Source organism: Chenopodium quinoa, unplaced genomic scaffold (genome assembly GCF_001683475.1).
Source record: "Chenopodium quinoa cultivar QQ74 unplaced genomic scaffold, ASM168347v1, whole genome shotgun sequence".
NCBI classification, from domain to species: domain Eukaryota; kingdom Viridiplantae; phylum Streptophyta; class Magnoliopsida; order Caryophyllales; family Amaranthaceae; genus Chenopodium; species Chenopodium quinoa.
The window spans coordinates 2,899,147-2,924,528 of record NW_018744080.1 but is presented as its reverse complement, the minus strand read 5'-3'; the positions used below and the strand labels follow the sequence as shown (position 1 = coordinate 2,924,528).

At 40.6% G+C, this 25,382-nt stretch overlaps 2 protein-coding genes across 2 annotated transcripts; one reads left to right on the top strand and one right to left on the bottom strand.

The window, feature by feature from the left end:
* The first annotated feature begins 17,765 nt into the window (after positions 1 to 17,765).
* Positions 17,766 to 21,454, top strand: LOC110691489 (zinc finger AN1 and C2H2 domain-containing stress-associated protein 11-like). Its single transcript, XM_021868427.1, has 2 exons — positions 17,766 to 18,238; positions 20,392 to 21,454. The coding sequence occupies exons 1-2, from the start codon at positions 18,140 to 18,142 to the stop codon at positions 21,142 to 21,144; spliced, it is 852 nt and encodes a 283-aa protein (XP_021724119.1). The 5' UTR covers positions 17,766 to 18,139; the 3' UTR covers positions 21,145 to 21,454.
* A 1,084-nt stretch (positions 21,455 to 22,538) lies between these two features.
* Positions 22,539 to 24,691, bottom strand: LOC110691488 (40S ribosomal protein S2-4-like). The gene is made up of 2 exons (XM_021868426.1): positions 23,951 to 24,691; positions 22,539 to 22,922 (listed from the first exon to the last, which is right to left on the bottom strand). Exons 1-2 carry the CDS (start codon positions 24,608 to 24,610, stop codon positions 22,764 to 22,766), a joined length of 819 nt encoding a protein of 272 aa, XP_021724118.1. The 5' UTR covers positions 24,611 to 24,691; the 3' UTR covers positions 22,539 to 22,763.
* Between the last annotated feature and the right edge of the window lie 691 nt (positions 24,692 to 25,382).

Below are 25,382 nucleotides of genomic sequence, written 5' to 3'. Positions count from 1 at the left end.
TAGTGTCCGTTACGAATACGTACGTATTCGTAACGGACACTACTTTGTCCATTACGAATAAGTAAGTATTCGTAACGGACACTATTTTGCCCGTTACGAAAATCTTAATTGTAACGGGCAAAGCTTTGCCCGTTACAAATAGCCTGTTACGAATGAGAAATTTTCCACTAGTGAGGCATACAAGTTTATGAGACCTGTGAGTTTTGCGGAGTGGATGAGGAAGACAATCAACATCTTTTTAGACTGTGTAATCTAGCAAAAGAGGTCTGGGAGAATGGCTCCCTGGCAATTTGCTCTAACTCACCTGGGTTCAATTCTTTGAGAAAGTGGATCCAGCACTATATCATGTTGTTCTATAGCGAGGATGGTAAGTATGGAACCCGTAGCATTAAGTTTATTGCTACCTTATGGGGCCTATGGAAAACTAGGAATGCACGATGCTTCAACAATGCCAATGGGGCAGCAAGTTTGGTCACAGAATTTATCAACTTGTCCATGCAGAACCATGAGACTTTCTGCCAAATAGAAGGGTATTGTAGTAACGAGGTTGACAGCCCTAGGGAAAACTGTCAACCCCCCCGGGTTTCAACGTTGTTCAATTAGGAAAAGAAAGAACTGGTTTCAATAGCTTCATTGTGAGCGTGGATGGTTCATGGGACAAGAGAACAACAAGAGTAGGGATTGGCTGGGCGGTCATGGGAGGCAACAATGGGGATGAGGGTAGCGAAGGGGGCAAATATGGAGTGGCAACTTCGGCTCTACATTGTGAGGCATGGGCTTGCTTGGAGGCTATGAAATGGACAAGGGCGAAAGGTAAGCAAGGGATCCTCATCCTTTTGGACTCCATTGTTCTAATCAACAATCTTCAAAGTGAATTAGGTAAGGATGTTTAGATCACCTGGATAGTAAAGGAAATTAAGGAAGTGGGTGCCTCCTTTCAGAGATACACAAATATAAAGGTTCAAAGAGACCAAGTTCGAAGGGCAGATGACTGGAAAATGTCGGGCTACCCTTTCAAATTATTAGAATGTTATTGGATGTAAAAATTTGCTATTGTCAAAAAAAAAAAAAAAAAAAAAAAAAAAAAGACAGTTAGCAGCTTATACGAAGGTTAATTAGTTAAATAAGAAGGTTAATTTGATTCAGATAAGAACCATAGATCTAACAAGTAACAACAACTACCCATGAATAATTAATTAACGTATCAGACAATTAAAATATAAGCAACATATTTTGCTTGAATTATGGATTTTGGTACTATGAAGTCTTTAACTTTTGCTACCCCTATATTATATTAAATTACAATGACGATATAAAATAAGGATTATAGAGTGCAATTAGATGATTTAGCATCAATGATCATCATTATTACATTCTTCCTTTCTGTATTTTAATCTGCAAATACAGAAATTGCATTATTGCATTATTGGAACAATAAAGTTTCGTGTTACGTATTTGTTACACTAATTATATGTATCAACAGCTCAGCTGTATTGCTTCTACTTGAAGTTGTATCAAAATTATTAAATACGCGGCTAATGATGTACTATTACAGTAGCATGAAATAATTAGTGAGCCTAAATATACTTAAAAATATTATATCAATATCTTTGGAGCCTATTTTTAATAAAAATATTATATATTTTTAATAAAAAAAAAATTGTTGAATCGAATTAGGGATTTTACCGGAAGTCTGGGTAGAATATGCTCGAAAATTAAGTCGTTTGAGATGGTTAGGGTTTGGAAATTCGAGGATGAAGATTGAATTTCGCTCAAATTTAGTTCAACTTGCAGATTCTAACTCGTACCCTCCATAATTTCTTGCCCAAAATTGGAAGTACGATAGTAAAATTACTGTTTTTTTTTAGTATGATAATTCTCAAATTAGGGTTTGCATGCCCCAAATTGACTTCACTCCATTTCTTCCTCTCCGTTAAATTCTGTATGTATTAAAGGATTTCTCATTGAAGTTTATGTGATTTTATAGAATGTTAAATGGTTGTTTGTAGAGCTAGCAAAAGCCGACACGACATAACCTGACATGAAAAAATCGAGTCAATTGTTAAGGGTCTATAATAAGTTATATAATCGAATCAACATAATATGATACGGTTAAATAAATCGGGTGGGATATTGTTGAGAGCTCCAACACGAAACTAACACGAATCAACTTACTTAAAAAAATAATCAAATATTTATAGATTTTGTGATAAATATTCATAATGGAGTACTGGAGCTAACATTTTTACTTATAACACGAACCGAACGTGAAAAAAGTGGGTTAGTGTTAAGAATTTTCGACACAATTATTAAATAAGTCGGATTGGTATTGAGGTTCTCCAACCTGTTTAACTTCAAATATAAATACAAATACGAAAATGACTTGGCATGACACTTTTGTCAGCTTTAGCTGTTAGGTTCATACTTTTGGATTTGATTTTTTATCATTTTTTTTAAAAAAAAAAAATTATGTTGACGGTAAGTTAGGAGTCATATTGGTCAACATAAAAATAGATAAAATTCAAAATTTCAAATCCAAAATTATTAATTACTAATAGACTGATATATAGTGAGAGTGAGGGATAGCTCAAGTGGTTAGAGTTTCCCTCCCGATTTCAGGAGATCTTGAGATCGATTCTCACCCCGCCTTTGTGGCTCTTTAAACACCAAAAAATAGACTGATAGTGATGCCACATATGGTTTTGAACTCAAAATTATTAAAAGTTTATCATCACAGCATTCATAGGCTATAATAGTACCTTACTATCTTTGTCAAAAAAAAAAAAAAATTAGTACCTTACTATCACCTTGAAACATCTTCATTCTAACCCGAAATACTACCTCCGGTCCAAATTACTCACAACTTTGGAATATTTTATATCTCACAAATAATACCCCAAAGTTACGAGTAATTTGGACCGGAGGTAGTACATACACTTTAAACATATACAGTATATGAAAGATATCCTAATTATAAGTTTAATGCATGTACTTCAAAAATTAAATCTCTTGAAATCTTGCTCTAAAATTTACCAAACTTGCACAAGTAATCTCTAACGCCATGCTCATCATAATTAAACAATAAAAAGATTAAAATTAATTATTATAATTTTTTAGAACCCACTAAACACTAGAAGTTTTGTTTTTTTAGTGGAGATAATAATTAAAAAACATGTATGAAGTACATAAAGGCGCCAATTTTAAAGAATATTTAAGGAAGTTTATTATGTTAAAAATTAAAGGTTAGTAGGGTTATGTAATAATAAAAATAATAATAATAATAAAAAAAAAAAAAAAAGCACTCAAGATGAGTTGTTGGATTCACCTTATTTTTGCATTTTTTATTTGATCTAATCTATTCTAATTTGATCATCTATAAAGGAAAAAACAATATCAAGTGGATTTTCTTTTTAGATTTGTAATAATGTACAGAGTATATTTTATTAATATGTGAATTTTATAATTTTTTTTTTTTTTTTTTACAAAATTAAAGATATTAAGATTAATTTTATTGATTTGAAAGTGATTACCATTCCCGTTTTTTTTTTTTTAAAAAAAAGGTCTTATATGTGGCTGGCCACACCGTGTGGCAGGGGTTACTTCGTAGTGTAATAGGGGTTACTTGATCAGTGTCAAATGAGTTACTATGTTAGTGTTATAAGGGTTAGTCAGTATTATATGGGTTACTCAGTGAGTATTTCAGGGTTACATGGTCAGTATTACATGAGTTATTTTGTTATTTTATAAATGATCACACGGTGTGGCTACACACAAGACAAGATGAAAAAAAAAATTATTAAATAATTTGTGCTTATTCTCTTTATTTATATATATATATATATATATATATATATATATATATATATATATATATATATATATATATATATATATATATATATATATATATATATATATTCTTTCTTATCTGAATTTATATTTTCTAAAGTAATTAAAAATAAGAAAATTTTGACTTTTACCACCAAAAAAATCAAAAAATTGTTTTTTTACCACTAAAACTTCAGAAACTTTTATTTTACCACCAAATAAAAAATTAAAAAATAGTTTTTTTACCACATGTCGTCAAAATCTAACGGAATTTTTCAAATTCTTCGATTTTTGTGTCAAACACATGCTCTTTAGAGGTTTTGGGGGGCATTTTAAACATATGAATCCAATTTGATGTCAGAATTGACAAAAAAATGATTGAAAATGCCTTATTTTGCGTGTTTAAAAATACCTCGATTTGCATGGACACGCAAAACGAGGCATTTCTGACCATTTTTTGTTAATTTTGACTTCAAATTGGACCCATAGAACCAAAATACCCCCTTAAACCTATGAATAACATCTTTTGCGCACGAAATTCGAAGAATTTTTTTGAAACCGTTAGATTTAAAGGTTTTCTTGACATTAGGTGGTAAAAAACAATTTTTAGAATTTTTTTTGGTGGTAAAATAAAAGTTTTAAATGTTTTGGTGGTAAATAACAATTTTTAAATTATTTTTTTTTGTGGTAAAGTCAAAATTTCCTAAATATATACTCCCTCCTTCCCTAAATTACATTCCTCTTTGGAAATTTACACGGGAATTAAGGAGGAAAGAATAAGACAAATAACAATAATTAGATAATGCAATGGGAAGTACAAAACATTAAATAATGTTTTTGAGTAAAACAAAGATAGTTTAGTGATTACTCATGACAAGTCATCAATCCTTTGCAAAAAAAAAAAAAAAGGACCAATCACATGCTCCTAATTGAAAATTTTTAACCAATCATATTCATTGTAATTTGGCACAAGGATTCTGAAAAATTAAAGGGTGAAAAAGTACATTAGCCAACCAAACATTAAAAGTGGAATGTAAATACATTAATTATACATTAAAAGTATAATTGAAAAAGAGAGTGTATTTGGGATATTTAGAAAAAAAAAAAAAAAAACTTATTAAAATAAGAAAGGTGAAATGTAATTTTGGAATATCCAAAATAGAAAGGATGAATGTAATTTAGGGACGGATGAAGTAGTAAACTAAGGGTTCGTTTGGCATTATTGCGGTTTTCAGTTTTTTGGTTTTTAAAAGTATATGATATATGTCATATAATGAATAAAAAAATGGGAAATTCTCAATAGTAACACTTAACTTTTTAATTTTCTCAATGGTAAATTGCAAAAAATGTTATTATCCTTAGTAAACTTTAATTTGTTATAATTTTCAATGGTGAACTTAATAAAACAATTTAATTAATTATTAACCATGGTTAACATTTTTAAATAAATAAAAAAAAATTCCTAAAATATCGTCACTTAATACACTCAAATCCCTAAAATGTCCTCACTCAAACTCAACATGTCATCACTATCATCAAGATCATCATCTTCATCATCTCTTTCTTCCTCATCGATCACCTTTCCAACAACAACAAAAACACCAAACAACCACCACTTCAGCCACCACAATTTACCACCAGCCATACCTTGTTGCACGTCCACACCACCAAACCACCTTTGAATCGCCACCACCACACAAAACATCACAGAAACCCGCCGCACCTGAACAACAACAGCAAACAACCACCATTCAGCCACCGCAATAGCAGCCAGTGAAACACACAACAACCACCAACCGAAACTACCACCTTCACCCAATTCACCATCGCTTTGCCCACCAACAACACCGTTAATTACACCGATTTTCCACCAAATCACCTTCAAATCGGACCAATTCTCACTCCAATAGCCCACAAACTGCAATTCAACAACTAATTACAACAATTCCCCACCCCTGCCGCACCATCGAAGAAACCCATGATTTTCGACTATCCCGAAACTCTAATTATCTAATTTCATCAATTCAATTTCTACTGGTGAATTGAAACAAGCAGCAACCACCAAGAAGAATACTTTTTCGCACATTCTTCAAGTATGTACGCATCAAAGAGCTCTAAATCCGAGCAAACAATCAATCACATTCCCAAATGATAATTTTGGGGGTTCAAATCCACAATCTTTGTTACCCATTGTTGATTCAAATTTATCTATGGGGCTGGTGGTTCAGGGGGGTGGAGAGGTGCGGCATAGGGTGGCCGGCAAAAGCGAGGCGTGCCGCCTGGGTGCGGCGGGGGAGAAGTGGCTGAGTGGCTGACTGTTGGTGAAATGGGTAATTTTATTTTGGGAAAAATTATAAAAAAAAATGTAAAAAAAAAAAACTATAGTTAAACAATTAGTTAAAATTTGTTATTAAGTTCACCATTGAAAATTATAACTGATTAGGGGATTTTTATCCACCAATCACCGTCTGACAAGTGGACCAACCAGGTTCCGCCACGTGTCCTTCACGAAGGCCAATAGGAGCCTGCCACGTGTCAATCACAGATACGTCCTCTACGGACCAATCGAGACACGCCACGTGTCCACCCATGCCAAATGGGAAAACCGGCCAACAAGGCCCAATCCTGTCTAGAGGCCCGGTCAGCCCTAGGTTTACCCTAAACCTAGAGAGTGACACGCTTCTCAAGACTATAAATACTTAATTAATCCTCATTAAAAGGGATCAAGCAATTGAGAGGCAATTGATCAAGCAATTAATCTCACCTGAAGAACAGAGAAGAACAGAAACATTACGGAACACTAATAACCGGCTAATCTCGCTAACAAAGCAGATTACCAACATTAAACACTCTCACCTAGAGAGGTCTTATTACTTTAATTTCCGTATTAATTACTCCTTAATCAGGTACTAACTTGACCGTTGGAGGCGGAGCTCTCAGGAGTCTCCGTTATTTTGCAGGTACAGGCGTCCGGTTCCAGTCTCGGAATTGTAACTCTCCCGCAGGACATCAGAAAACCCCGAAACATTTGGCGCCGTCTGTGGGGAGAGTACTTCAGAGATGACATCCAAGTCTGTACCGACTCCTGAAGAGAGGCGTCCCCTAAACGACCCTCAAGTTCAGTCGGACCATGACACCGAAAGTGAATTTGAAGTGGAAACTCATACAGCTCCAGACGGGACCCTAAGGGCCCGACGTACCCGTCATACCGAAAGGAGGGAACGGGAGCATCTTCAAACAGGAAGCGAGCCAGCAGGCGCACCGCCTGCTCGGCAACAGCCGACTGATGGGTCTGCTCCCATCACAAGGAACGAACTCATGACCTTCATGAGGGACTTCAAGGGAGAGATTCAAGAGTTGATCAACAAAAAGCCGCCTGCTTCAGTCAAAGAGCAGTCGGCCAAAAAACCTTCCGCTTCACTGAAGAGGAAGCCAGTTCAAGGGCGAGAGGCGACTCCTCATCCTAAATCCAAGAAGCGGGAGCCACCTGCTCTTGATTTCACAAAATTCCGTTATCCTACGGGAAATAGGAAACCGGTTCGTCATATTCAGGCGGACGGGTCAAAGCAAACGTTCACAGATGCTCGGCTACTGCTAGAGCAGAAGAAGAGTGACCGATTGTCAGAGTCGGCTTCTACTTCAAATTTTCAAGACAGTTTGCGAAATGCCTCGATGAGGCATACTCAGTCGTACCATGAGAGTCAGTCAGGCGGCACCTCCCGTCAGTCCGGCTTTCATAGTGCCCAGGCGGTACCAAACTTACCATTTGTGCCGCAACAACAGTATTTTATGCAGCCACCTCCATTTGGTGGACCTGCAGCAAAAAACGTCCAACCTATGGACTGGCAGCTACGGTTGCTTAGACTTGGTGAACAGCCGTCGGCCTTCTCCAAGGAAATTACTGAAGCCGCTCAGCCGGCCAAAGTAAAAAATGTACTAGTAGGCGCCTATGACGACACTACTAACCCAGAAGACCATCTGATGGTATTCACCAACCTGATGTACCTTCAAGGGTTGGATGATCCCACTTGGTGCAAGTGTTTCCCAGCGACTCTCAAGGGAATCGCACAGCAATGGTTCGGCAACCTGCCGACTGGTTGTGTAAACAGCTTCAGGACGCTTGCTTACTTATTTGCCTCCAACTTCGCCATGAACATCGCTGCGAAGAAAACGACCCTTGATTTGGGAACAATTCAGCAGGGCGAGAAGGAGGGGCTTCGTTCTTACATCAGGCGGTTCAACCTGATGAGAATACAGATTCAAGGGTTACCGGATGAGGTAGCTTATACTGACTTTTTTAGAGGTCTCAAAGACGGGTCTACCTTCAAATTTGATTTAGTTCGAAAAAGGGTGGCGACTCTTCAAGAGGCCTTGATTGAAGCAGAAGCCTATATACAGGCGACTGATCTGTGTACGATAAAACAGTCGGACGGGAAAAGGTTCGACAAAAGAGAAGGACGACAGAAACAGTCGTCTAACAAAGATGAGAAAAGAAAAGAGGTCTGGGCGGTTGATTCCTCTAAACAGCCGGCCCAGAAAAAGAAGAAAGAATTCAAACCATACTCCCCAAAGTATGTGTTTAACAAGGATAACCAGTTTATCCTAAAAGAAATAAAGGGACGGTTCTCAATTGAGAAGCCGGTCCCCATGAAGGGTTCTGCAAACAACCGGAACCAAGACAAAATCTGTGCTTATCATGATGACGTTGGTCATCACACCAATGACTGCATCAGTCTCATGCGGTACCTAGACCGCTTGGCTGAGCAAGGTGATCTTGACACTTATGTCAAGAAATATACGGGGAACACTCCCTCAAAAAAGCAGTCGGCCAAAAAGAATCAACAGGCCGACAGTTCCGATACAGATGATGCAGTCGTCTACACCATTGCAGGCGGCTTCTCAGGAGGCGGCCCCACTATTAGGGGCAACAAAGATAATATAAGGCGGTTAGATGTAAATTCCGTTCACCAAGAACGGCCGTCCAAATGTACATTTCCTGAGATTGTCATCACTGAAGAGGATCTAGGAGGGGTAAGGGGGCCGCATGACGACCCTCTCGTTATTGAATGTAAAGTGGCCAACCAGAGAGTTGGCCGAATCCTCATAGATACCGGGAGCTCCTCAGATCTCATCAGCAGCAAATGTCTGTCAAAACTGAAATATCAGACGGACTGCATACATCCGGCCTCCCACCCTTTAATAGGGTTTGGAGGAGGAGTCGTCCACCCACTGGGACGAGTAGATTTACCCATTCGCCTGGGCGAAAAAGGGGAAGGACGACACATGGTAGTCCGGTTCCTAGTAGTAGAGGAACTCTCGGCCTACAACATGATTCTGGGTCGACCAACCCTGAATAATTCCAAGGCTGTTATAATCCCGTCTCTTATGCTGCTTAAGTTTGAGAGGGATAATGGAACAGTCGGCTCCCTAAGGGGAGATCAGAGGATGGCCCGAGAGTGCTATCTCTCGGATGTCAAGCCCACTGTTATGGCCACTGGGTCAAGTGGAGAAAAAACAGACCTTGACAATGTCAAGGAGAGTGCGCCTGTTCAAGAAACAGGCGACAAAAAGAGAAAGGCGTCCCAGACAGAGTCCGCAAGAAAAGCAAGAAAATAGCAATCATTGGCAGAGGAGCGGCCGGATGAGTTCCGCCCTCAGCCGGCTGGTGAGCATGCGGACCTGATCTTAGACGACTCACGTCCTGACCGAACAGTCAAAGTTGGGACGACTGCTCTGAGAAACCTTGGTGACGACTTTCACAACCTATTGAAAGAATACAAGGACATCTTTGCATTTGAAGTCCATGAAATGCCAGGCATTAGTCCTGATCTGGCAGTACATAAACTCGCTGTGGATCCGAAAAAGAAGCCGGTACGGCAAAAGAAGCGGAACCATGGCGAAGAAAGAAGTCAGGCGGCAGCCGCCGAAGTTAAAAAGTTACTTGATGCAGGGTTCATTCGGCAATGTTACTTCCCAGACTGGGTTGCAAATGTGGTGCTTGTTAAAAAGCCGAATGGCACCTGGCGAATGTGTGTAGACTACACAGACTTAAACAAGGCGTGCCCCAAAGACAGTTACCCTCTGCCTAAAATTGATAACCTGGTCGACTCAACAGCGGGTCATGCCTTGATGAGTTTTATGGACGCCTATTCTGGTTTCCATCAAATTCCCTTATGGAAGAAAGATCAGGAGAAGACGGCCTTCGTCACTGATCAGGGGTTATACTGTTACACGGTCATGCCGTTTGGTCTTAAGAATGCCCCGGCTACCTTCCAACGAATGATAAACACAGTGTTCTTTGATCAGATTGGGAGAAATGTCGAGGCATATATTGATGATATGATTGTCAAGACTAAACTTCAGAAAGATCATCTGACGGACCTCCGAGAAACTTTCGCCACACTCAGGCGGCACCATGTCATGCTCAATCCCAAGAAATGTGTATTTGGAGTTGAGTCTGGGAAATTTCTCGGATTCCTTATCAATCAGAGAGGAATAGAGGCGAACCCTGAGAAGGTGCAGGCGGTCATTGACATGCAGTCGCCTCGTACCATCCGAGAGGTTCAGAAGTTAACAGGTTGTCTGGCGGCCTTGGGGAGATTCCTAAGCCGATCAGGCGACAAATGCCTATACTTTTTCCAGGCAATTAAGAAAAAGGCAAGGTTTGAATGGGGGCCGGATGCTGAGGCCGCCTTCCAGAAATTAAAAGTTCACTTGCATTCCTTGCCGAGGCTGGTCAGCCCTTTGCCCAAAGAGGATCTCTACATGTACCTGGCCGTCTCTGATCATGCGTTAAGCGCTGTGCTCCTTGCTGAAAGGGACGGCTGTCAGCTCCCGGTCTACTTTGTCAGTCACGTACTGAAAAATGCCGAGTTGAGGTATCCCCTAGTGGAGAAATTTGGTCTTGCACTCTTCATGGCTGTTAAAAAATTGAAGCCCTACTTTTTGGCACATGCAGTCGTCGTGTATACCGACCAACCAATCAAGCGGCCCCTTACCATCATGGAGTCGTTAGGACGAATGATCAAATGGGCCATAGAAATACAGAGCCTCGAAGTTACTTTCGAGCCTAGAAAAGCAGTGAAGGGGCAAGCCTTTGCTGACTTTATTGTAGAGATGACTCGTCCTCCTGACTTTCAAGTTCCAGACCAAGTCTGGAAGGTATATGTGGACGGAAGCTCTACTTCAAATGGTTGTGGAGCAGGCGTCGTATGTCAATCTCCAGAGGGCGACAGGTTCGAGTATGCTCTACGCTTCAGTTTTCAGGCTTCAAACAATGAGGCAGAATATGAAGCTTTACTAGCCGGGATCCGCATGTGCAAGGCGGCAGGGGCAAGAAAAATAGACGCCTGTTCTGATTCACAATTGATAGTGAGTCAGTACAATGGCGAATACGAAGCAACCCATCCGGCCATGATCAAGTATTTACAGGCGGTCCGACAAGCAGTCGGCTCCCTTGAGGATTTCCATCTGATCCAAGTGCCGAGATCAGAAAACAACCAGGCAGATGCACTGTCAAAATTAGCATCATCCGCCTCCTCCGATACTCCTCGAACTGTTTTTTGGGAAGTAATGGAGAAGAGAAGCATCGAGGAAAACCCTATTGGAATCCTAGACAGAAGCTCAACCTGGATGGATTCAATCAGGGCATATCTGACAAACGGTACACTGCCGGATGATCCTCAACAGGCGGCAGCACTGAAAAAACGAGCCTCCTGTTTTGAAATGATACAGGGAGAACTTCACAAGAGGGGGTACCTTCAACCCTTCTTAAAGTGTGTTACTCCTGAAAAGGGACGAGAGATACTAGATGATCTTCACTCTGGTTACTGTGCTTCTCATATAGGTGGTAGGATGCTTGCTCAAAGGGCAAGGCGGCAGGGCTACTTTTGGCCTACTTTGGAAGCAGATGCAATGGAGATGGTGAAAAAATGTGACAAGTGCCAAAGGTTTGGCAAATTAATTCACCGTCCGGCTACTGACCTCACTACCATTCACAGCCCACTACCGTTTGCTAAGTGGGGCATGGACATTCTGGGTCCATATACGCCTGCTACAGGCGGCAGAAGGTATATACTTGTTGCCGTTGACTACTTCACTAAATGGGTAGAGGCGGAGGCTGTAAAGGGAATCAAGACGAAAGATGTAATTTCATTCATTTGGAAAAACGTCATCACTCGGTTCGGGGTTCCCATGTCTATGGTTTTTGATAATGGTCCCCAATTTGAGACGCCTGTTCTCAAAAGCTGGTTGGGAGACCAAGGAATTGCACACTACTTTGCATCTGTCGGCCGTCCACAAGAAAACGGCCAGGTGGAAGCCTTTAATAAAATCATCTCAGATGGTCTCAAGAAAAAGATTGAACGAGCAGGCGGCCTATGGGCGGATGAACTACCACATGTTCTCTGGGCCATTAGGACGACTGAAAAAGGGGCGACTGGAGAAACTCCATTCCTCCTAACTTATGGCGCAGAAGCTGTTCTTCCAATAGAACACTACGAGCCGACTCTTCGAGTAATGCTATATGACGAAGAGGCAAACTGGGAAGCCATGCGCCTGGCATTAGACTCACTTCCTGAAAAGAGGGGCAATGCTGTTTTGCGCCATGAGATCTATCGCCTGAGAATGACTAGATCATACAACAAAAAAGTACACAGGCGTCCACTCAAAGTAGGGGACTTTGTACTTAGAAAAATGGAAGCAGTTGGTAGGGCTAATGAGTCTGGCAAACTAACTCCCAACTGGGAAGGACCCTACCGAATCTATGAGGAAGTCAGGGACGGTACCTACCGTCTGGAAACACCAGACGGACAACCGTTGCCTCGAACTTGGAATGTAGATAACCTTAAAAAATATTTCTTCTGAATGATGTAAAGTAAAGAGCTACTTAATAAAGTTTGCACTTACTATTCAATTTTGTATTACGAGGGGCATGCCGTCTGTACCTTTACAGTCGGCTACTCTCCATTGAGTATTTTACTCACAATACTTAGCTAAAAAGATTAGGGCCTGGCCGACCCTGTGTCTAACAGGCGGCTACCCTTCTTTTACTTAGCACCTACGTTCACCAAGAACTTACCAAGGCCACCGGCCGAATGATCAGACCAGGCGCCAAGCCACCTGATCAAATCTACAAAACTAATACGACCTGTCCCAACATCATAGCAGGCGTCCGACGGCATCCCTCCGGATGAAATTCGTCGCAGAGAGCAGCTCCCTTTTGGGTGGAACATTGTTCTATAAACTAATTACACGGCACCTATACGACTGTCCCCAAGGGCAACCACGTAGCCGTTTTTGAGACAAGGATAACTCTATCACTAACCAAACCAGTGGTAGCAGTTGACATCTGAGTCAGATGACCGCCTGTATTACTTGGGATAAATGCAGGGGGTACCTATTGAGTTAATAGCCAACAAACATTGGCGAATCAAGGGGTCTAGCCGGCCTACGCCGCCTGGTACCTCTACTACTCAATCTAGATTGTGACGAAGACTAAGTAACTCCTATGTTAACTTAATAGTCACTCAAACTTAGTATGGAGCCTAAAAGGTATGAGTCGTCCGCCTGTTTTTAATAAACAGGGGCTCTCAACCACTACTCTTGCTAGGTTAACAAATTACGAGTTAAAAGCCAACATTGGCAATAAAGGGAAACAACCGGTACCCGCCGCTTGTTATCCTACTTAATTCCTTGGCGACTAGGTAATACTATTTACTTGGTCAGACCGATTGAATAAATAGTTCGAATACCGATTGAATAAATGGCCGACTGATCGTCTATCCTGGAAACAGACAACTAGTCGTCCAGGGGCATAGGCGGCGTACTTACTATTTGTACCTGTCTGCAACGTTCGGCCATGTACAACAGTCGGTCTAGTGAACAATGGGATATTAGATATGGAATACTTAGACAAATTTGAATCAAAACAAAAATTTGATTAAAAATAAGCCGGTCATTAAAGACCAGCAGAATATTCAAAGCCCCGGCCCCCTGGCCAGGTAAATACAAAGCAAACGGCACGCAGGCCGTGGAAAAAAAAATACTTTAAGCTTAAGAAGGGGGCAGTTCAGTATTAGCAGCTGCCGCCTGGTCAGCACTCTTCTTGCTGGACTCGGCTTCAGCTGCACCCTCTTTTGATGCCTTACCCCCAAGTGGCACAAGCGCCACAACCGGCTCTTCCTCCTCCTTCAACGTATCTCCCAACGCCTCTTCTTCAGCAGCCGCCAGGATCTCTTGATTATATGTTTCCGAACACTGGCGGTACGTTCTTTCCCATGAGGCAAAGTCGGCATTGGGGAACAGGCGGCCCCAGGTCATGCGCTGGATTTGAGCGGAGTCTTCCACCATCTCCCGGACGAGCTCTTTCTTCTCTTGCTCGGCCTTTTCCGAGAGCTCTTGGGTAAGACTCTTCTCTTGGCTCACCAGGCGTTCTTTTACGTTGGCCAAAGATTTCTCCATGGCTTCGTAAGAGTGCATTTTTTGGCGAAGAGGTTTCAGCTCGGCCTTAAGATTTGTGACGGTCGCCTCCAGCTCGTCATTCTTCTTCTGGGCCGCCTCTAACTGAGCCCGAACAGCGGCGGTAGCCTGCGCCTGATAATAAAGAATATCAATGGTCAGTACTTCATTTTGGGCAATTTGAAACATTGCCTTATCACAGTTGGAGGCGGCCATAGCTTTTGCGGCCTTTACCTCTTTGTTTTTTCCGATCAATTGGCTTGCGAAGGCTGTTAACTCGGAGCAGGGCCTAAGTACAAAAAAAAAACAGGCGTCAGTTTCCAAACAAAAAAGATAACAGGCGTCCTGGAACTCAAATACTCAAAAATATGCTAAGTATACCTCAGCAAGGACCCCTGCAATCCCATCAAGGTCAAGGGTGCCGGCACCCCTGACCGCCTCCCTTTCAGATGGAGGAACTACTTTGATCATGGACTTGGCTACCTCAACCAAGTCAAGCCCCTGAGGGCCGGCTACATCAAGCGTAAAAAAAGCAAGTTAGACCTAGTCAAGAAGGAAGCAAGTGTGAAAGTTTTTACAAGTGATTGTCCATACTTCTAGGCGGCCCCGCCGGGGTTTTAGAAGAAGTGGCCGGCTGCTTCTCAGCCGCCACTGTTTTCCTGGAAGACCCAGGAGAGCTTGCAACAGTCGTCCTCCGGGCCTTGGGGTCCGGCTGTTGCGAGGAAGAAGCTCTTGGAGTGCCAGACTGAAAACAAAAAGAGTTAGTATATGCATAAGACAACTCCTAAAAGAGGAAGAGTTTTCGAAGCTTACCAAGGGTGCCCCCTTGTTGGGGGAGTCGGCACAAGACTGTTGCATGAGAGAGGCCCGCAACATGGCCGCCGCAGTCTTGGATGCTGTTATTTTACTCATGGCGTCAGCTGCAAAAAATAAACAGCAAAGTTAGTAAAGATCCCAAGTAAACAAGGCGTGAAAAAAACAGAGTATTTGTCAGGCCGGCTACCTCTAGAGCACCGACTGCTGAGGCCACAGGCGGCCAAAAAGTACTCGTCATAGAGCCACTTGAAGCTCGGGACGCAATTTAGGGGTACTTGCTCTCGTACCCCTGAAGTAGAGTTCACCCTAGTCTCTACTTTGAAGAGTCCTTTGTCTAGGATCTCTCTTTTAGCCTTTGGGGGAACAGGCGGCATGCTGCGGCCGCCTGCGAGAAGAGGCGGATCCCTATTCCACTTGTTAAAACGTTGGTTCAGCTCCGTGTCTGAACCCTCAATGATAAGGAAGGTGTTCCGCCAATCCTTCCATTTGTTCGCCTTACCTCTCGTCATGAGGTAACCCCTATGGCTTGTTAATTGGTACCAGCCGGTACCTCCCGACTTAGGGGTCCGGCTGAGATAGTTCATGTGGGCGAAAGCCTCAAAGCTTGGCTCCACCCCGTACATTTCGCACCCGGCCACATAGCCGAGTACGTTTACCCAAGAGTTGGGGGCTAACTGCCATAACCCCAGATCATACCCATCTAAAATCCGCTGAACAGCCGGATGTAATGGGAAGCGCAGTCCAGCTTTGATGGCCGCCACATAGCAGCCAAAGCAGCCGTCACCGTAGCTAGTACCAGCCGGCCAGACGACAGTGTCTTCTGGATCCGGCACGAACAGTAAAAATTCCGGGCCCATTCTGTGGTTGGCAATAAAGCTCGCCACGTTGTCTTGCATGGTAGCGATCCGGCCCCGGGGTACCATGCAGTAGTAGGGGGCGTTTTCCTCTCTGTAAGAGGCGGACGGCTCCGCCCAATTGTCCCCCTTCTCAACTGCATGAGAAAGTCTCGCCTCTTGTAGGCGGCTATGTCTTTCTTCTGAGCCTGGAGAACTGTGGCCAGAAGAGCTGGACTCGGACTCGTCCTCTGACGAGTCCGAAGAGGACGACTCCTCCCCTCTCCCAGAGGGGCCCGCCTCCTCTCCCTTAGAAGGAGCAGGAGGAAAATTAGACATATCAACGGTAAGATGGGAAGGGACCACCTTGGCCCCTCTCTCAGAACTGTCGGCTTGGCAGCCGCCTCGTTTCAATTCTACATCTGGCGCCTGGTCAGATGTTTCACTAATGAGCACCCTTTGGGAGGAGCCGTCTGAGTTTGATATCATAGCAGTCTTTTTTGTTCTGGCCATCACGTTCTGCATAGACACAGATACAGTCGGACTTTGTATAAAGGGCAAAGATGGGTCCAGAAAAGGGCAGGCGGCACTCCTAGTCCTAGATTCAGCCGTCCCCGGTGACCGGCTGATCACTAACTTAGGTCGTGTCGTGTGCTTCCGTGGTGCCATTTCAAAAAATAAAAAGAAAATTAAGAGTAAGAGAACTGAGTTACCTGAACGAGTGACGGTTGATGAAGTTCTGGAAATCCGGTGCAGTCGGCTTGTCAGAACAGGCGGTAGGCAGAAAAGGTCCGAAATGTCAGAGCAAGTTCAGGGGTCCGAATGTTCTCGCAAAGTTCTCAAATGTGAAAATGACCGAAGTCAGCACTTCCTTATATAGGCAAAGTGAGAAGGCGAAGGGTCGCTTCCAAATTCAAAATTTGGGCGGGAAAATCTCTCGGCCGTTTGCAAGGTGACACCTGTAGCAGGCCGTCGCCTGTCACCGTGCGACACCTGTCACAGGCGACACGTGACCAGTCACGTGCCACCTGTGAGGGGCAAATGATTAGGGGATTTTTATCCACCAATCACCGTCTGACAAGTGGACCAACCAGGTTCCGCCACGTGTCCTTCACGAAGGCCAATAGGAGCCTGCCACGTGTCAATCACAGATACGTCCTCTACGGACCAATCGAGACACGCCACGTGTCCACCCATGCCAAATGGGAAAACCGGCCAACAAGGCCCAATCCTGTCTAGAGGCCCGGTCAGCCCTAGGTTTACCCTAAACCTAGAGAGTGGCACGCTTCTCAAGACTATAAATACTTAATTAATCCTCATTAAAAGGGATCAAGCAATTGAGAGGCAATTGATCAAGCAATTAATCTCACCTGAAGAACAGAGAAGAACAGAAACATTACGGAACACTAATAACCGGCTAATCTCGCTAACAAAGCAGATTACCAACATTAAACACTCTCACCTAGAGAGGTCTTATTACTTTAATTTCCGTATTAATTACTCCTTAATCAGGTACTAACTTGACCGTTGGAGGCGGAGCTCTCAGGAGTCTCCGTTATTTTGCAGGTACAGGCGTCCGGTTCCAGTCTCGGAATTGTAACTCTCCCGCAGGACATCAGAAAACCCCGAAACAATAACAACTTAAAGTTTACCAAGGATAATAAGAATTTTTGCAATTTACCACTAAGAAAACTAAAAAGTTTAGCATTACCATTGAGAATTTCCCTAAAAAAATTAGTCAAACTTATTAAAAAAATGGCTAATTTTGAAAACTGACAACCGAAAAGTAAAACACCTTTTTTTTTTTTTTTTTTTTTTTTTAAATTGAAAACTCAAAACAAAAAAACAATGTCAAACAAGCCCTAAACTTCCTGTTTAATAATGGGACAAGGGGAGTGTAGTCTCGTTAGAATGTTAGGTGCTCGACACCAAAAGGTAATCTAAAAAAAAAAAGGGTTGACTTGTTCTTGTTTAGCAGTTAAATCAAGACTTTTCATCTCTCCTCTTTCTAATTCCTCTCCGTCTTCACGCGGAATCCAGGAATTCACGCCGGAGTTAACTGACTCCCGATTTCCGCCGACTTCATCTCTTCTACTTCATAAGTTCCAATAAAAAAACCTTTTAAATCCAAACATTCAATTTCCAATTCCTTCATTTTCTTGTCCAAATTTAACAAAGTAATTAAGAAAAAAGTTTCACAAAAAATGGGAACTCCGGCATTCCCAAATCTGGGTAAACATTGCTCCGTTGATGATTGTAAACAGATTGATTTCCTCCCTTTTACCTGCGACCGCTGCGACCAGGTGCCTACTTTCTCTCTTTCTGTATTTTAATCTTATAAATTTAAATTAAATGCGGTTTATTTGAATTGTTTATTGGGTGAATTAATTTCATTGTGATGTAGATGGGATTTGATCCGAGGTCTCGGGTATCCCTGCCTCAGCTTATACATCATTTAAAATTGTTTATAGGATATCTTCAAGATTGAATTTTTGATAATGTATTAGGAAATCACAGAATTGAATCATTAGAAAACACACTATTGAAGTTGGGGCAGAGGGATTTAGTGCAACTTTTGAATTGGGTATATTTTTTTAATACTAAATTTATTGAATTGGGTATTTTTGTTATACTAAATTTATTGAATTGGGTATATTTTTTATACTTAATATATTGAATTGGGTATATTTGTTATACTAAATTTATTGAATTGGGTATATTTTTTATACTTAATATATTGAATTGGGTATATTTGTTATACTAAATTTATTGAATTGGGTATATTTGTTATACTAAATTTATTGAATTGGGTATATTTTTTATACTTAATATATTGAATTGGGTATATTTTTTATACTAAACTTATTTAGTTGGGGATTAATTGTTCGATCTTCGAATTATTCATGGTAATTAGCTGAATGCTGAAGTTAATTTGGGGATTTGGAAGGCCTATTAATCTTTATGAGAGATATGCTGGGTGCTGGCTATGAAACCAGCTAGGAACTATGGACATGTAGAATAATAGCCCGTTTTGTATATGGTTATGGAAATCATGGGATTTTCTGATTATTCGAAATGTATATTGGGGTACATTGTGGTAACTAATGGAGTAAAACACTAATTTTGATGTCGCGGAACTAGATATGTATTCTGTGGATATTGTTAAAGGACATTTTTATGCCAAATTGCTCAGAAATTTCAATGACCTTTTTCAAATTACTAGCTTAAAATAGAGGAGCTGTTAGGGTTGTGAAGAATTATCTTGCTGCTTGAATTTCATATTTATTTGGGACAGTGGATACGAGCTAACAAATTGCGCCATATTATATGTACCTTCTATGTGCCCTTGCAAGCAATATATGACTTTGAACCAGAATGAATGAAATATTTATTGGGCTGATACTAAATTATGTGAAGTTGTAAGACAGTTTGTTGAATTTCCTACAACAGTTGTGCGTAAATAGCCTCTTTGCATTTAACTGGTGATGTGGTTGCCGTGGCCCTACTTGTCTCAATTCCGAGTGGTACCTGCCTCTTGTTACAAAGCCTTGATTAGCTGCTTTGGTATGACATTGTTATGCTAAATGGATAGATCTGCAGATAGGTTGTGAAACTTTTGTTCTCTGTCCTGTAACCTGTAGGATAGTTGAAGGCTTTAAGGCTGGTCTGTTCTCTAAACCCCAACTGGAACCAAGTTGGTTCTCAGCTTCCTTCCCTTAGATTGGTCAATATTTAAAGCTCGTATCTGGACGGTTTTTAACAAATAACACATCTGACATTCATATGCCCAATGCTATAATGTATAAGTTGTATGCCTGTGGCATGCATGTAGCCGGTAAAATTAAGAATTACTCCTGAATGGCCCTCCATTTTCTAGGTTTCACCTTTCACCCGTAGCCTTTACGTTCACGAGGAAGTGAATATGTACGTTTGTGCTCTTTGTTTAGCCAGAAATGAAATGTTTGAAGGATTTGTGGTATTGCATAACTCAATAATATGTTTGACTTGTTGCTATTATGCTTACTCCATTATGCCAACTCGTTCGTTGGAGCTGGAGTTGCTGCTTTCCTAAGATCTAGATTCAATTTCATGGCCTTCTGGGCATGGAATAACTGTTTGGTCTTATGTTTTGAATCTTGTGATACAACTTGTTTCCTACTTGAATTTCCATATTACTCGCTGCTTGTGCATCAGGGATCAACTAACTGAATTTGCGCCTATTCCTTTATGCATATTCAAGTTTGTTGATGCTCTAATTTCTGCGGAAATATTATGCTTTTGGGACCAATTATTTGGAATGGTGCATAATCCGCTTAAGCACGGACTGTAAAATTTATGTTTCAGTTGATTTCATCATATGATTTGTCATTGTTTATCAGGAACTTGGTGTCTACACTCATTTATTTGTCATTGATACTCACTACAATTATCTTTATTATTTTGATCATATTCTCAGGTATATTGCCTTCAGCATAGAAGCTATAAGCAGCACCGATGTCCACATGGTGACAACCAAGGTGTAACTGTTGTCATTTGCCCACTTTGTGCCAAAGGAGTTCGCCTGAAACCTGACGAAGATCCAAATATTACTTGGGAATCTCATGTTAACACCATCTGTGACCCAAAAAATTACGAGAAAGTAACTAAGAAGAGGAAATGCCCTGTTGTTGGTTGTAAGGAAATCCTCGTGTTCTCCAATACTGTCAAATGCAAGGATTGCAGCACAGATCACTGCTTAAAACATCGATTTGGGCCAGACCATAAGTGTCCTGGGCCCCCCAAATCCAACACTGGATTCCCATTCATGGGTCTCTTGACCAGCAGTAGTAGAAAAGAAGTGCCACGGCCTAAGGCTCCAGTCCAATCAACCTCATCAGTATGGTCTCGATTTGTTAATGCAGCTGAAACAGGCATGGCAAAGTTGAGTAATGATTTTAACCAGGTACTTCAGGTAGGCCAAGGTAGTAAAAGTAGCTCAAATAGTGGTGGATCAGGTGGACAGGAAGTGTGCCCACAGTGTAACGCGAGGTTTTCATCAGTTACTGCACTTGTGGAGCATGTGCAGAAAGCGCATGAAAAAAGTAATAATCGCATGGGTGTTAGGAAGTCAACAATTGATGCATGCCCTAAATGCAGCAGAGGATTTACTGATCCTGTTGCCCTTGTTGAGCATGTTGAGAAGGAACATGGTGGCACTTCAAGGGCTTGAAAAGGCTCTTTCTTTCTTTCATTATCTTGATGTTGATCTGGTCAAGTCTGCCTGAGTAGATGTAAAATTGTTAATTTAGTGATTTATTCTGTTCTTGGGTGTCCCTTTAGGACTGGAGAAACACAGTCCACTGATTAATTTTGTACTGATATCTGAAAGAAGTTTGACTTCATCAATTCTTTTTTTTTTTACAAAGTTGAAATGTACGTTGAACGGTCAGATTGGAATTTAGTGTGAATTATACTATACAAGTGCTCGAAATTTTCTAGCTGTAAATGAAGTCTGCTCTGTATTATGTCCTCTTACTTCATAGCCTGTTTTCTTGTTTATGAATTTTCCTATATGCATTGTGATTTGGTTGAATTATAATGAGATTTCTGCTGTAAAAAAAGTCTATTTCTGCGATGCAGTTTGCCAGTGTCTACTTCCAGATTTTCTGCTTTTTGTTTCAGTATTACAAAGACTAAGCTGCAAGAAGTGACGCGATTAAACTTGTGATGTTATTTCTATTTTACCTTAATGCTAAACATTTAAACATTTTTTGTTTATCTGAAATTAGGTAGATAAAAGGGACATTGGCACCATACACATCAGATTGATGGTGCTCACGTTTGCTGCTTAGTTGTACTATGTTGCTAAGATGGACATTCCACTAACACCGTTGAAGCTAACCTTCCTCCACCATTGAAGCTAACCTTCCTCCTTACCCTCCACCAACAACCTCACCAAATTAAACGAAAACCTATAGGGTAAAATTTAGTGCATTGTCCACAAAGATCGGTAGTGACAAGAAGATCGATGATGGCAGTTGGGTTTCATTAGAGAGGACAATAAACCTTGTTTACATTGGGGAAGATGAAGCAAGGTTGTGGTGACCCATCAAATGAGTGAGAATGCAGTTTCAAGGAATTAGTACAAAGTGTCTAAAACTATCTGGTCACCTGTATTAATTGTGACTTCATGAGTTAATGGTCAGTCTTACATGATAGGGTGTATGTAGTTATGAACCATGACCGTTGTATAATAACAAGGATGGCTCTTGTGTTCACATTGCAATACCAGATTACCAGTTTCTCAATATCCTTCTTTAGTTCTTTACAGTCATCTTTTCCCTCTCCAAAAATAGGCTTTGATCTATTTTAATTCAAGTACTTCTGATTTTGCCAATTACTCGGTCTACGAGATGCAAGAATAAAATCCTCTAAACCTTGCTGAAGCCCAGACTACAAGCACAAACCAACACTTGCACCAAATCTGATGCCACGATCAATAAAATAAACACCCTCCTTAGCTTCATTTGATTTAAAAAAGACCTAAACATGCAGCTAAAAAGATTTGGTTTTGTTGACATCTCCGGAGCAAAGTTATAGGACCTTTATCAACATCAAAGACAATAAATCAATAATATCAATACTTGTTCACCATTAAAAAGCTTAGAAGAGTAGCACTTATATAAACCTCAAAAAGAGTACAAATCCAGCACAGAAACAAAACTGCAAGATGAGTTGGTGTCTTTCTAGCAATTTGGACATGACATTAAGCAACCAAAAACATCATTAATAAAACCTATTAACTCGAATTCACCTAAAAAAAAGTTTGTTTGCTCATCTAGGAAAAGCTTAGGCTTCAACCCTCTCATCTTCAATTAAGGAGATCTTGGCAGTTGGCTTTGAGAGGAAATCAGTGTGCTCCTGGAATGGAGACTTGGTGAAGCGAGTCTCTTTCCATAGATCGGGGGTGAGGAAACTGTAGGTCTTCAACAGACAGTCGAAGGTGGCCTGCAAAAGCATAACACGTTAAGCTTTTGACAGAGTATAGGGCATTACAGACTTACAAACATGTATTACTCCAAACAAAAACAGCATTGGAAGATGATAACAAGATACAAGATGGAAATTTTAGCGCTATACATCATACTGATACAACTCAACAGTCACAGAAACCATAATTTACTAAAATCGCAACAGGACTCAACAAATGGTATCAAAATGCATCATATATAAAGGGATCATCTTAAACAATGAGAAGAGTATTTAGCATGCGGTTAAGAATTTCATTGCATCCAAAACTTACCCTGCTCCATACAAGCAATCAAGAATAGTTCAAACCCATTAAACATATACACCTCAGACTAGTTTATGAGAAAAATTGCATATTAGTGCCTCAGATGGTCCACTACAATTTCAGTCCAATACCATGATTTTATAATGCATAAACCACAAACAAATGAATCACAATCCCTAATGAAATATCACAAACAATGACAACAAATAGACAAGAAAATATTGTATTCAGATTAAATTTTATAAGACAAATGACTGCAAAAGAATACTAACAATCCAACAAGTAATCTAAAAACTTAACTAAATAAATAAAAATAACATTGTTGGAAAAACACAATACACAATAAACATAGTTATCATTGCTACATTCCTTTAACAATGTACCAAAAAAATGAACTTAACAATAAAATTCAGCTTTTTGGCAAATTCGATCACTTTCACCTACCAAAAATACAACACAATTTGATCAATTTCAAACAAAATGTTGATAAAAAAAACCTAACCAAAGATCAAACTTATTGCAAACTACAATTCACAAATCATATTATAAATCATTTCAAATACAATCATACTTCACAGATCAATTATAAATCTTTTAAAATTAAAAAAAAAATCAAAATCAAATAATTAAACATCAACAAATAATCAAATCACAATTGCAATTACATATCTAATAATAATTATCCAAAAATAAGAAATTAATCAAATTAAGAGAAAAAAAGAAAAAAGCAATGAAATTATACCTTAACAAAGTTACCAAGAGTCTTGGTAGATCCACGAGAAGAAGTAAAAACATCTTCAATCCCAGCAAATTGAAGAACCTTCTTAGGAACCCTAGCAGCAACAATCCCAGCACCACGAGGAGCAGGAACCATCCTAACAGTAACCGACCCACATTTACCGGTAACCTTACACGGTACCGTATGTGGTTTCCCAATCTTATTCCCCCAGAAACCTCTTCTCACCGGTATCACACTCAGCTTAGCCAATATAATCGCACCACGAATAGCCGTCGCAACTTCCTTCGAACACTTGACTCCAAGCCCAACATGACCGTTTCCATCTCCGACCACAACAAAGGCCTTGAACCGGGTCCTCTGCCCGGCCCGAGTCTGCTTCTGAACCGGCATGATCTTCATCACCTCATCCTTCAAGCTTCCGAGGAGTTCGTCGACTATTTGGTGCTCCTTGATGGGAAGAGAATGGAGGTAGATTTGTTCAAGGGATGTGATGCGTTTGTCTTTCACGAGACGACCGAGTTTGGTGACGGGAACCCATTTCTCTTCCTCGTCACGACGGCCGGCGCGACGGCGACCACCTCGACCACGGTCGCCGCGAGGAGGACCGCCGCGTCCGCCGAATCCGCGGCTGAATCCGCCTTGTTCTCCGCCTCTTTCTGCCATTGTTAGGGTTTTGGGGGAAAGTGAGAGGTAAGGGAGTTTAGGGTTTGAGAGAAAAAGGGGGCGATAAGAGGGAAATGGAGGGGAGATTGTGGGTTTATATATCAAGGTTGGAATTAGGGTTTTGTTTAGTGGAGTGTGAGAGAGTAAGACTGAGTTTTGAGAGTTTTGGGCTTTTTTATTCTTATATTTTTTAGGGTTGGGGATTGGTTTGTATTTTGTTTATTTTTGGGCTGTTGAGTTCGACTTTATTGAGATAAATAATGCGGATTGATGAATGAGAATTGGATGAGCCTTATTTACTAGACAAGATGAAATTGATAAGAAATGGGTCAGAAAGGGTTTTTTTTTTTTTTTTTTTTTTTTTTTTTTTTTTTTTTTGTGTGTTAAATTAGTTGATGGTTAACTGAGTAATAACTAGCCTTCTGGGCCGTGGAATACCCATAAATAATTATGAGTGTAATATGTAACTGAAAACATAATTAAAGAAATAAATATTTTGGGACTTTAATTTAAAATGAGACTTAATAGAAAGAAGATGGAGAGACTAAAATCAAAGAGAGAAAATAAAAAGGTTGAATTAAATAGGGGAGATGAAGATAAAGTGTTTAATAAAAAGTTAAGAAAAATTGTATAATTAAAAATATAAAATATAAAACGACATGTGGCACATTGAGTCGAATAAGATGATAGGGAAGTGTAATAGAATGATGACATATGTCTTTTTTGGTTTGCTTTTTTAAATACTGACTATGGATAGATTATCCTTTAATTA